Source organism: Anopheles stephensi, chromosome 2 (genome assembly GCF_013141755.1).
Source record: "Anopheles stephensi strain Indian chromosome 2, UCI_ANSTEP_V1.0, whole genome shotgun sequence".
Taxonomy (NCBI): Eukaryota; Metazoa; Arthropoda; class Insecta; order Diptera; family Culicidae; genus Anopheles; species Anopheles stephensi.
Window position 1 is genome coordinate 81,764,620 of NC_050202.1, and position 13,482 is coordinate 81,778,101.

The 13,482-nt window shown below is 43.8% G+C and overlaps 1 protein-coding gene across 6 annotated transcripts in view; it reads right to left on the minus strand.

The window, feature by feature from the left end:
• Window positions 1-13,482, minus strand: part of LOC118505609 — a 73,490-nt gene that overhangs the window by 12,196 nt on the left and 47,812 nt on the right. For 5 of the 6 annotated variants that reach the window (XM_036041645.1, XM_036041646.1, XM_036041642.1 and 2 more), the window contains one exon: window positions 2,140-2,271. The exons of the other annotated variant lie outside the window; for it this stretch is intronic. In XM_036041645.1, the coding sequence (XP_035897538.1) occupies window positions 2,140-2,271 (132 nt within the window). The remainder of the gene's footprint in view (window positions 1-2,139; window positions 2,272-13,482) is intronic. 6 annotated transcript variants of the gene reach the window in all.

The following is a 13,482-nucleotide window of genomic DNA, read 5'->3' on the forward strand; positions in this document are numbered from 1 at the left end:
TGAGCATCATGGCTTGCATGAGATGATAAAATTTATGAAAAGTAAGGATATGAATATTAAATTTATAGTATCGAGTGATTGATACAATTCTAAACGGCTACCGTGAACGATTGAATGGGTTGAAAACGTATTTTGCATACATTTAGGCGCCAACTAATGTGCTTTTCAGGTTAAGCGCTAGTGAAAGCACTTTCGTTGTACGTTTACAGAAGGACTGCTTCATCCCATTTGAATGCCATACACTTTCTATCCCAAATGAACAATCTACTACCACGGAAAAACAATTGCAAGCTTAACAATGTAAAGGTAAATAACGGCCGCTTTTTAAAAATGAAACCTAATTTCTTCCCTCACCCTGTCATTAGTACGATGCTGGGATAACTACGCTGAAACTTTCGCGCAATAACTATTCACGTTTGATGTAAACGGTTGATTGCAATGCATAATGGAGGTCGTACGTGGGTCAGTTGGTGATTAGCCATTCTTCATACCGCCGCGTATCATCACCGACTCGCGTCACACGCGCTGATGCTTTGTAATGCCGGGCAAGGGTTAGGACCCCACGTTTCGCAACGCCCCAATGTTGGCTCCAGCATCAACCGGGACACACAATCCGCATCCAGTGGAGAGGAAAATGGAGTTGTGCTAGAAAGCTTGTGCTGCATATCGGTACCGCTGGACGGGTTACAAAATTTGGCACCCATTTTAATGCGAACCGATGGCCCGTGGAGAGATTATCCTCCCCGGGGCGATGGTTGATCGCAAAGGTACCTACGGTTCAATGCATTAGTAAGTACAGTGGGGTCATGCAACAACATTCCATCTTCTTCTTGAAGAGGCATGCACAGAAAAGTGAAATGTGCTACGAGGGTCTCGAAAGATTGGTCACGACTTGGGAGGTGCGCGCCCAGTGAGAGGGCGCCTTGTTGATCTCGCCAAAAAGTTTCTCGCGAGTTATCGCACCGTCGAGAAAGCTAATCGATTTCGGAAGGGTACAAAAGGCCTAGCCACAGGGCACAATGCGAAAGGTTTGCATAAAATTTAAATGCTAGAGTCTGTTTGATGCTCGCATCATCGTATGGTTTTGTTATTAGAAGCCAAAATGGTGATCGATTCGAAAGCTGATTGGATACAATGAAATGGCCCGTTCCGCTGACCAGTCTCGATGCTAAATATAACTGAATATTGAGACTGTCGCCAAAAAACAGATGGTGCATAGAATTTAAAATTAACCCCTGAAAGTATGCAATGCAAAACACAAAAACTTGATTTAACTGGCATCAGGCATTTCTAAAGCCAATTCCATTCCATTTCATTTGCAAACGCATACACACAATGCTAAATAAATCAGCTGATGTGAATAGGCGTGCAAAACTGCAGCTCAATAGAAATTATCCGAATGGTTAGTGCAACAGTTGTTTATGATTCCCAGGAACAAATGAAGCTAAAAAGTTCATATGTTTGGTTTTTGCTGACTATTCTCATATTTCAATCAATTCTATCAAATGAAACATAAAAAAAAAATCATTCATGAATTGGATTGTGTTGCCGTCACAAAACTAATTGAATTGAATCTCGTTGTTAATTTTTTGTTTCCATCCATATCACCATATCACCAACAACGAACCCTTCCAACGAACGAATAGCAAAAAACGTACAGCCAAGACACGAGCCAGCTTCTACGAGCAACAGGCAATTTCCATTGCATTTAGCATTTACGACGCTCGTCTGATCCGCTTATAGACTTCGATTAAATTTCTCGGAATGCTCAGAAAGCTTTTAACTTGTAATAGGATGAAAGCCCTTCACCGAAAGAGAAGAAAAGCCGAATGAAAAAAAAAACGGGGGGAGTGAAAAAATAAAGACACTCCTGGAAGATTGTTAGCAGAAACAGACAGTGGCTGAGAAAACAAGGTACTAATCGAAGGTTCTTGGTAAAGTAGATAAAAAAAGAGAACGAAGCAAACGAAATGAAAAACACTACAAAAGAACACCCTACCAGGAAATCGGATTGAAAACAAATAGTGAAATTGGAAAATAAGAAGAGAGGAGAAAAAGAAGGAACAGAACGCAAAAAAACACCAAACAAAACCGAAAACAAAAAACACACACACACACCCTCAACGAAACGAAACATACCTAACCCGAAGTGGGCCTTGATGCCGCCCAAGTTCCGCACCCGAAAGAGGCCGGACTTTTTGAAGGCACAGTTCAGGATGAGACCGAAATCGGAATCAAAAACACAGGTACTCTCTAACTGTTCGATTGTGCCTAGAAAAGAGGGGAAACAAAAAAAAAAGAGAAAAGAAAAGATAGAAAGCGAAAAGAAAAGAGAAGATAAGTTGGGGAGAGAAAAAAAAGAAGATGGGATGAAGTGAGGGAGGATAGAGTGATAGCAATGCGATGGTTAATTTTTGTTGTTTGTTTGTGGATGTTGTTTTGGGTTGGTTTAAAACAGAAAAGACAAGAAAAAGGCACTAGCAACAAAAAAAGAAGTTCGAATCCAAAAACATCCAAAACATGATAGAAAAAATGGCAAAAACCAAACTAAAAATGAATACGTAGCACAGTTTCGATACCGCTCTCCGTTGAAAAGCCATTCAGAGGAAAAACTGAGGGAGGGGGGGTGGTTTTCCATCAGTTTGCAGTTTATCCTGTAGAAATGATGGGGTGGGCGCCTTTTTGAGGCTGAGCCTGGAGCCCATAAAGGCAAGTTGTGCAAAATGGTATCGAATGGCTACCGGTTCGGTATTGCTGACTGTTTCGTGAAAGTTTTCCTGTGGAATTCTGTACTACAGACCGCCGCCCCCCGCCAGTTCCACCAGCCTCTTTTATTGTTCACCCCGTACCGTGTTGGTGTGAGTGCGTGTAGCCAGGGCAGATTGTAGTGCTTGATGTGGAATAAAAGTTTGTTTCTGTTTTTTGCCCCAGTATCCCTTTCAAATGCATTTATTTCCACCTTATTGGTTAGCCACACAAACAAACATGGGAAAGGGGGTGGTTTCGGTGTGCGGTTGTTTTCGTGTGCGTGTGTGTGTAAAGGGTGCATGTTTTCACCAGCGTTTCCCAGAACGCCCCCAACTGTCAACACTAGACTGTCACAGCAGCTTCCACGTGTAATGGAATGCGGGTTTTGTTAAAGAGATAGAGAGAAAGAGAGGCCACAATGTCATAAACCACCACACAGAAAAAGAAAAACGCACACAACTAAAAACATACGCAGCAACAAGGGCGCCAATTAAACAAAGCCTGCCGAACAACAACCCAATCACCAGTGTTTCGTTTTATTTTTGCTGTAGAGTGCACTTTTCCGTACGGTTTTCCGCACACTTTAATTCAACGTCAAATGTAAAGGATTGGTGGAAAGGTAAAGTTAAACGTACGGTCGTGCAACAGTCACACAAAGGAAAAGCGTCCTGCAAAGAGTTCGTTATCGGCAGTCTTACGGGGGGGATTTAGTTTTAGTTAAAGTTGTAGTGTAATGTTGTGATTCTAGGAAATTTCCACTTGGGCTGGAAAGTGTGTGCAACGTGCAGCTAAAGGATGGAAAATTATTCACCCGAATGGCCGGGCAGGTGTCGGTGAGAAAGATTAAATTCTAGGGAACTGCACTTCCACTGATTTCATAAAAGGAATAATTAAAGGCTTAGTATTGAGCAAAACAAACAAAACACAAGCGTTGTTTTAAGTACGCACACTCAACGAACTATCCGACGGTGAGTAATAATACGCCTTTCAGTTTAAAGTGCTCAGAAAGAGACTTGTTTTTTCATTTAAATTGCCTACATCTAGGCGCATTTTGAAAGCAAACGTTCTGGTGGATTCAAACAGATAGCCAAACAGAATGAAATTTTCACGACCGTAATACATTTCAAAATTCCAAATTAAATTTATATACTTTTTATAATCAGATTCTTCCTACATAACCTTAAAGGTAAAACAGTCCTGTAACTTTTAAACCTATAGTCAGATTTATCTGAAACTTTGATAGGTAGTGTGTAAAAGTTGATATAAAATAGATTTTAACCAGTTAAGATTCTAAAATGGGGCAGTACGGTGGCCGAGGTGACAGCGGCGCCGGTTTTCACATGCCAGGACCGGGATTCAAATCCCATCCAGGCCGTCTCCTCGTACGCAGGGCTGACTTCTTTACTACGGGAAAAATTAAGTGACAGAAAGCCAGAAATGGCACACCGATACCTCTCGAGGTTGTAGTGCCAACGAAGAAGAAGAAGAAGCCTCTAAATTATGTCAATGGCCTAATTAAGCTAGCCTAGTTTCATTCTAATTCAGCGCCCAAAGGTATGCAATTGGAAAAGCTTTTATATTGCTACACCAAACATTCATTGCATACCCAAAGGGATTACGATGACACGTGTTTTCAGAAAAGATTGATACAATTTAAGGTCACAAAATTCCTAAAAATAAAATCAAACACAAGTTGGACGCTTGACCGTATACTGCAAACACTCCCGGGGAAAGCAATTTTCAATTTTGCAACTTACTTTACATCTGTTCCCGATCGGAGCAGCGGCTCGAATCGAAAACGATTGCAAACAATTTCCCAGAACCCGTACAAGTAATTTAATATGTTAATCTTTACACACAAACGCCGCCAGAAATTTTCCACCCACAGCATCAGCTCTCCCTACGGGGAGGGGTTTAACGAGTTCGATAGAAATTTGCTACCAACAATTCACGGCAGCAGTAGCTACCGAGAACCAACAACGCTTCAAGCGAACCAAAATGCCTACAAACTGGATGAAAATTAAAGGGCAGTATTTTTCCACCCAAAAAGAAACCCCCAAACGCTTCTTGCCGTTGGGTGGAAATATTCCTTCCAAAAATTTTCCGCAAACGAAGCTTCTTCCTGCTCTTGGTAATGGAGGGTTGAAAGTGAACGAAAACAAGTCCCCTTTAAAAAAGTCTCCCCCCCAGAGGCCGGGAAAACAGTCGAACATCACTTTGGGGTGATTGATGCTTTTGAAATTCACCGATCGGTTGATTGGAGGCCAGCCGGAGACTAAGGCGGATTAAATGGTTAAAAAGCATAGATTCAATTATTACACGCCGCCGTGTGCTCGCGGCTTCCAATCAGACCGAGCACGGACGAAATGCAAAACCGATTCTCGGTTGCTCAATTAAACGGGCTTCGAATTATTCATCATCTGGGCGTGAGATGGGGATAAAATTAATTTCAATCCCTCGATTGGTGCAGCAGCAGCAGCAGGCTCCCATTGCATTTCATTTGCATCGAAATCGCATCCGTTTCGGGGGAAACCAAAAAGAAAAAGAAAATGGAACACTAAAACACAAAACCATTGTCAAATTAAGCTGAGAGTGACGATTGTGCCGAGTCTGTAAACTTTGCCATGTGGCATGGGCTGAAGCAAAAAAAAAGGAAACGGTCGATCGCAAAAAGCATTGGGTGAAAAAGTTTTCCTTTCCGTTTTCCTACCATCCCCCCACGCGATGCCTTTTGCTGGTACGTCCGTAATTGAGTTTGTAATTGAAATTAAACATAATGGCCTGTGTGGAGCATCGTCATCATCGACGTCGTGTCCTATCTAGAGGGACATCTTCGGTCGGCCCATTTGCTGTGATGCATTTGGTCAGTGGTGCACCGCGATTCGAGTGATTTTTCTTTTTTTCATTTTCACTTCATCAAAAGTCCATCGGAGCAATGTTTTCTTCTCATTTCGGACAGTTCGAACCGTTTCACACGTTCATCAAAAATCAATCATTGCTCGACTTGCCCGGCCTGAGAGTTCATGTTGGAAGCTTTGTGCGACTCTCGGCTCCGAATAGATCGTCGCCCTGCTACATCCAGGCCACACATTCGTTTGTTAAAATAATACGCCTCCAGGTGGTGGTAGCTGAGCTGACAACGGGAGTCTTTTCTCCTCGAGACAATCTGACACGCCAGCAACGGAAGCTTCCGATTCCTAGCGTTCCACGTGTCTCATTTTCGACGACCTCCTGCTGCCTGCTCTGCGAATAATTGTTTGTGTGCGACATCCGGTGAGATTGAAACGGTAGAAGTTTTTTTGCCACCGTCTGACACACGGCAAACATTCGTCACGGAGCAAATTAGTTTGGCGTGTTCATTTGGCAAAGAAAACTTGCACTGTCGGAAGAAATAACAGAAAAAGAAAGAAAGATGCCTTCCTTCCCGTTGCTCAAATCAAATGGATGGAAGAAAAACACACGCACACGCACATCAAACCACCATCTTGATAACGAATGCCAAACGCCCGTTGGGAGTCGGCCCACGCTCATCAAACGCCACAAACGGTCATTGTCACGAAATGAGCGCGATGAGACCAAGTCCCTGGGATATGCCTCCGGTGTTGAATGTCCGGTTTGATGATTTGCGGTGATGGTGCCTGATGATGGGACACGCATGTGACCGGAATCGGTAATGATGTTGCTGGTTCCTGCCCTACCCTTAAGATCGTTTTTGAGGTGATTTTTGGGTAGGCCGAGGCCTGGAATTTGTTGTGTCCCAAGGGTAGGGCAGCGAGCGCTATTGCTATTCGTCTGCGTCAAGCTTCAGCCCAAAGTACAGCTGACCTTTAACCTCGCCACTGGAGTAAGATGGTGATAAAATGGCTGCGGTTGGAAGGCTGTGAGAAGAGAGCATTCTTTTTTTCTCTTCTAGGAATGTTCAACAATCAGATTGAATTCTGTAACTTCAAACGATACGATTGAAACATAACTGGGAAAAGGCAGATAAGGATGGGAAGATTTCTTACGAATGTTTTTCCCTGGTGGTAGAACATCGCGATGCCAATCTAGTTTAATCGACATCTAACGTCGGGCTTTATTGCTATTAAACAAATACCGGAAAAATGTATAATTTACAACAAAGCTTTCTCTGAAGTCGGCAACATACTAGTATAAACGTGCATAGTAACTTTGACAGCTCACTACGATTATTAAACTGAAAACACTAAGTGGTGTGTATAACTCAAGAAAAAATATAAAAATATTACAGTAAAATTGTTAAGTCGAATTTTAGTACAATGTCAAGGTTTTCTGGGACTTCAATTAGTTCACCAATATTTACAAAAATCGAGGTAAAAGACTCGAGAAGGCCCCCCCCTGACAAAATTTGTTAGGCGCTGTAGGTTTTACGCCTAAAGATATGCAATCCGCAGTACACGTTGCGAGAGCTTCACAGTGAGCTTTCAGTGTGCTTTCAGTGTGGTCAAAATTGGTTGAAGAAAGTCGAAAAAAATATTGTTATTATTTGATTAAAACCCCCTCTCCGCTAACCCTACCATTCATTTTAGCTTACAGGGGCTTCGTACTAATTTTCGGTCACACTAGGAGTGAACAATCGGGCCTAAAACATGCACGGCGTTCTCGGTCGGTAACGGAACAGTAATTCCATGAATACTTGTTACCTTGCATTGATATTCAGCAAAGGAGGAAACATAAGAATATAATAATCTCAAACCACTTGTTACAATGTATTTTATCAAGTTCTATTCGCTGTCTATTAACAGCATTAAGGAACAATGCACAATGTTTACATCAAATGGGTTTTGACCATACAGAAATCCCACCGTACAACAAAAATGACAGGCCACAGTGCTGCACACAAAAGATTCTAGGGGGGGCCTTCTCGAGTCTTTTACCGAATTTTAACACTGAAGCTGGAGTCAATCAGCCTGGAACCACCAAGGCCTAAGATATACTAAACTGAAATTTGTTTTGTACTGATGAAGGCGCCTAAAACTATGCAATTTTCTTTGAAAGTTCTTTTTATACGAAAGTTAAAAAAACAAATCTGTAATAAATCCCAGGATAAGTTATTTTATATTGCAAACTACTGTCGATTTTGGTAAAAGACTCGAGAAGGCCCCCCCTAGAATCTTTTGTGTGCAGCACTGTGGCCTGTCATTTTTATTGTACAGTGGAATTTCTGTATGGTCAAAACCCATTTGATGTAAACATTGTGCATTGTTCCTTAATACTGTTAATAGACAGCGAGTAGAACTTGATACAATACATTTTAACAAGTGGTTTGAGATTATGATATTCTTATGTTTCCTCCTTTGCTGAATATCAATGCAAGGTAACAAGTATTCAACGAATTACTGTTCCGTTACCGTCCGAGAACGCCGTGCATGTTTTAGGCCCGATTGTTCACCCCTAGTGCGACTGAAAACTAGTACGAAGCTCCTGTAACCCATAATGAATGGTAGGGTTAGCGGAGAGGGGATTTTAATCAAATAATAACAATATTTGATTTGACTTTCTTCAACCAATTTTGACCACACTGAAAGCACACTGAAAGCTCACTGTGAAGCTCTCGCAACGTGTACTGCGGATTGCATACCTTTAGGCGTAAATCCTACAGCGCCTAACAAATTTTGTCAGGGGGGGGGCCTTCTCGAGTCTTTTACCTAAAATTCTAATTTAAGTCACCACAAACCGCAATACATCTTGCAATCAATACGCCTAAAGGTATGCAACATGAACATCAAAACGTTCTGTAGCTAGGAAACGTTCCCTCAGCCCACGTATTATGATTTCGAAAACGATTCCAGATTTCATTAGTTCTTCGCTGCCGGTGGCCAGAACTACCACAACACGAATCGAACATGGCAATAATATTCAAGCACGAAAAACCCACCAAATCATCCAAAAACTTTCAGCAACCATCGTTCGGTCTCTCACCCACAAGGAAGAGGGCGCACAATTTAATTAAGGCACGGTGAAGATTTGACCGGATCTAATAACCATTTTCCGGCTAAAGCGAATTGAAAAACACGATGCCCGATGCCCGCTTGCTTGTTCGGGTTTCGTTTCCGTCCCATTTGGTGCGCCTCGAGATTCAATTGCCTCCCGTCGCAGATCGGCAATCGGCATTCGGCACGATTTCCATGGCAATTTTCGGTCCCTTCCGTTCCACCTGGGTGGCGGTGCTATTGCACTTTAATCCGTGAGAAGTGGACACCGGGAGCTTCCACGCCCGAATGTTGGCACTCGGGTGGGCGAAAGTGGAACCCGCTAGAGGGCTAGCGGTCGCGCAGAAGATAAATTGGCACAAACTGTATTTAAAGCTTTCGAACGACACTTTCAGCTGGCAAATTTCGGCAGAAAATGATGATGACACAAACGTGTGCCGAACAGAAAATCACGGCGCTTTTGTGAAGAATTTTGCGGACGGGCTATATTTCCTCCCAACATCCGCCCAACAAACGGTCTGAAAAGGAAACATTAAACTCTAATCACAACCTATTTTAATTATCCAATCCTGGAAAGGAGTCCACCATATCGGCAGCATCTTGGCGGGTACCGGGAGGATCAGGTGGACGCAAGGGCGAACCCAACAGGAAATTTATCCTTTCGCGTTGAATTTGGCACCAGGAGGTAATTTGTGGTTAAGGGAATGAGGCTTCTCCTTCCGCTCCCTCGCGTTCCCGGCCGGAGAACTCAACCCATCACCTTCGGAATTCGGATTTCGGAAAATTTCCAGCAATGTCCTACGAATTGTTTTCGCCCACGATTCTTTTCCCATCGCCGGCTTCCTTTATTTGTTTTACCTCAAACCCCAAACACGGAAGGAAGGCCGGTCTTTCTCTCTCCGGCAGTGACTTTGAGCCTGGTCGTTCACTAAAAGTTCGTAAAATGATTTTCGGCACGCCCAATCAACTGTTCCGAGGAGAGGCTCTCGCAAGCGTACGAAAAACAAAACACCGCAGCATCTCGTTATTTTTCCACGCTGGTCGGGGAAATGTTTTTGGTGGAAAATCTCACCTTCACATCCTCCCAAACAGTGATCCGCTAGCGCCGATCATGCCTCGCGGGGCGATACTTTTCGGGTGCTAAGCGATTGGAAACGAAATACCGTTAATATTGTTTTTTGTTTGTTTGGTCGCTTCCTTCGGCTTTTCACTTGCTTCCTGTGTGGCGTTGGTGTGCCTGGTCCACAGCAAATGTATTCCATTCTTTGGGGAGTCGGTCGGCAGATGGGTGAGAGCACAGCAGAAAGCGGGAACTCGTATTCGATTGTTAGTCGGCGAAAAGTAAACTCCATCCGTATCCATTACAAGTGGAAGTGGCTGAAGTTGGCTTTGTTTCGTTGTAAGTTTTTTTGTTGTTGCTCTGTTGGTGTTCTGGGGAGGGTGTGCCGCTTAAATGTAATCTCCACAGTCGAAATGTGCAATGGGAACCGCAATTGAGCTCCGTAAAATCAGCTTCAAGAAGTAAACGCTTCTAACCATTACCTTCCCACGGCGGAAGCTGTCAAATGAACGTGGCCAATGCTGCCATCTTGTCCGGGGCATGTCGAGTTTTTGTGTTGATTTGGCCGAAAAACAAAACGGCTACCGACAAGGTAAATAAATAATGGCCCTCGCCGCTGCACAAACTGGCAACTGGCGAGGATATTCCTTTCACCGGCTCGGATGCATTATGAATGCACTGCAACTGTGGTGCAACGCGCGACGGCCAACACCAGGGCCAATTCACGAAACGGGTTTTCTTGCGCATGTTTCGCCGTTTGGCGTTGGTCCTCGAAAAAGTTGGTACCGTGGTACGAAAGTTAAATAAAACAGCTGCTCTTTGCCGATAGCCTTGTTGCGAATGTTTTCGCCTGTACGACAGCGAATTACAGTCATGAGCGAAAAAAAGCGTTACTACAAGTTTGTCGGTGACTGTTTCGGTCCAGTGGGCAAAAGGGTGGGAAATTTCTCCTCGCCAGGTCCCATTCTCGGAACTGTGAACCGAGGCACCACTTGGCATTGTTTTCACGGCTTCCGACTAGAAAAGGAAACTCCCAAAATTATATCCTGCCAGGCTGGAAAATGGCAATGGTGGTACTGGCGGTCCCCTTACCAACACTTGCCGAACTTCAACCGTACGGTGCAGTTGTCGATGCAAACAAACCAAACGCTGCAGCAAAAGAACGGGAAACCGGAAAACCCCTCTAACGAAAAGTTGTGCTTTCTCCAAAAACTTCCCACCTTTGCGAACGAAAACGCGATGCACCGACAAGCTTTTCCGCACCCTCACACACACTACAAATGCAATGGCGGAAAATTGCGGAACAAAGGATGGGCAGCACTAGGAACGGAGTCCCCAGTAGTCGAGCAGGAGGAGTCCGTGCATTATTTAAAGTTTTAATTATACGTAATTATTTCTTACAGCGGCGAGTGCCGAGAACCAGCCTTTTGGGCGATCTTTCGATCCGTAATCCCCTCAAGCCTGGCCAGCTGCACCACACCTTGGACGGTGCAGGCCCGTTCTTATTATTCCGGGATAAAACGGCTGAGTTGATTGCTATCGCTGCCAACAGTTTGTATAAGGCCAATAAAGGAAAGAAAGGTAAGTGCCTGTGGCAGTTCCTTGTTTGTTTGCGGACAGTGCAGTTTAATCGGACGGACGTTTAAAACGGTGACGGTCGAGAAACTATTAAACTTTCAGGTGTTTTCAGGACCGAGCAAAGTGGTTGAAAGACTTTTTGTCTAGTTTCTTTCGAAGCGTAATTTTGGTATTGCGCATCTATCTCTTTTTCGTAGAATCTGACGTCTACCAATTAAGGCAAGCGCCATCTAGGAGAAATTCCTCAAAACTTGTTACGCCGAGAGATGCCTAGTATAATCTTTTCTCAGTAATGGAGCACAGTTTTGGTAAATTAATTAGGTGCAATTCAGTACAATCAACAATTAGCAATTATGAAGTAACACAATAATGAGAGTAAGAGAATATAGCTATTCTTTGGAGCTAACCGTCCTCAGGTCAAGATCAACAGTTTATGGTATACTAGGTGTTACAAGACCATTTTAACAATCTCTTGGTTGGATTTTATTGGGCTTTAATTTGTTTTAAGGTTGCTTGCGTCTGTTTCGAAGCTGAAGACGAATTAGAAATCTAACAAACTACCCTCTCAAGTATAGCGCCATCTGTTGGCTCAAATGTGAAATAGCTTCAGTAGGCATCTGAGGTGATTTTTTTTTAGCTCCTACTCTCGCCTAGCGCTTTATCCTGTTTACAGCATTTTAAAAGCTCCTCACCAATCGCCAATCAATCTCGGCTTATCTTCCCACTGCCTTACACAAGCCTTTAAGCTATAAAATATCCATCATCCTGTCAGATGGTATGCATTTCCAGCGTCAATCATCAGCAGTAGTTACTGATAGTAAAATCTTCTCCGCTCAACGATGGCCTGCATTTAGGAGGACCATGGTTAAGAGCTTTATCTCTATCCATTTCCATTATGATTGATCAAACGTCGGCACAAAGTGCTAACGAAGATTCGGCTTCACTACTCGAAGCTGGAAGCCCGTCTCACAAGCGCCTGATTTCCACGAAAGGAAAAGCGACGTTCATTCAACGAATGCGTTTCGTTCCATCAAACAGGTAAAACCCTCTTCAAACTTCTAGGTGTAGTAGCAAACGAAACGGCCCTTTTCCACACCCGGAAGTGCCACACTTGAGGAGCGCCCGCTGGTGGCAAACAAGCAAAACGGTGCGATACGTTTCCAGCAGGAGCTCAAAAACTGCCAATCATAATTTTCCTTTCCAATCCCGCTCGGCTCGGTGCCGATTAGCGCGTGCTCCATCAAGCCCTTTTCCTACCCAGCAGTCACTTTCACTTGTCCAGTGTCCGTGTCGGGCCGGCGTGTTTCCGGCCTTCGCCACTCGGAAGTGGAGCAATGTACCAACCATCCATCATCTGCAGCGTCTTATCAAATAATGTGTACGCAGTCGAGAGCAGGCAAGACGTCATTTTCCTCACACACCGGAAGGAAAGTGCCATGGAGCAGCATGTGCCGGAAAATGTAAAGCGAAAAAAAAAGGTGCTTCACGATACTTTTCCCTACCGCTGCAATCAATGATACCGGCATCCGGTTGGGATAATACTCGTTACTGACTTGCCCGATAATGGCGGTGTTTGCATATCATATTTCTTGCTCGGCAAAATCATTTATAACGTGTTTTTTTTTGGTTGAGCATGGTAAATATGACACAATGCAACACTAAAAAAAAAAAAACCCGAGAGAGGAACCAACATAATCCATAGTCCGCATCATCAGTCAGTGAATAAATCGAAGTAATTGGATCAACTCCACTCCCTGCCACAACAACAGCAGCAACGAAAGGCCGCCACAAAACTGGCCCTGGATCAAAGCGCCAGTTCTCTGTTTCAATAACGCGAAGGATAGCTTTTAATCTTGATCGTCCGGCATCGAGGCATCGGGTAGTTTATTAACATGATTTGTTTATCTTCTTCTTCTTTTTTTCGTTGTATTCAACTCCAGCTCCAGCCCGGCTCACTGCTTCCCGAGTGGGAGGGCACACGATTTGCAACAATTTTTGTTCAATTCTGTTTTCACCCGAGTGGTGGCTAGATGCGGGGGTTGGCGGGGACGCTTTCGAAGGCGAAAGGGAATGTTCGAAGATGGAAAAGAAAGCAAAACCATCCATCCATCCATCACGGTCATCGAAAAAAAAAATATTGAGTGG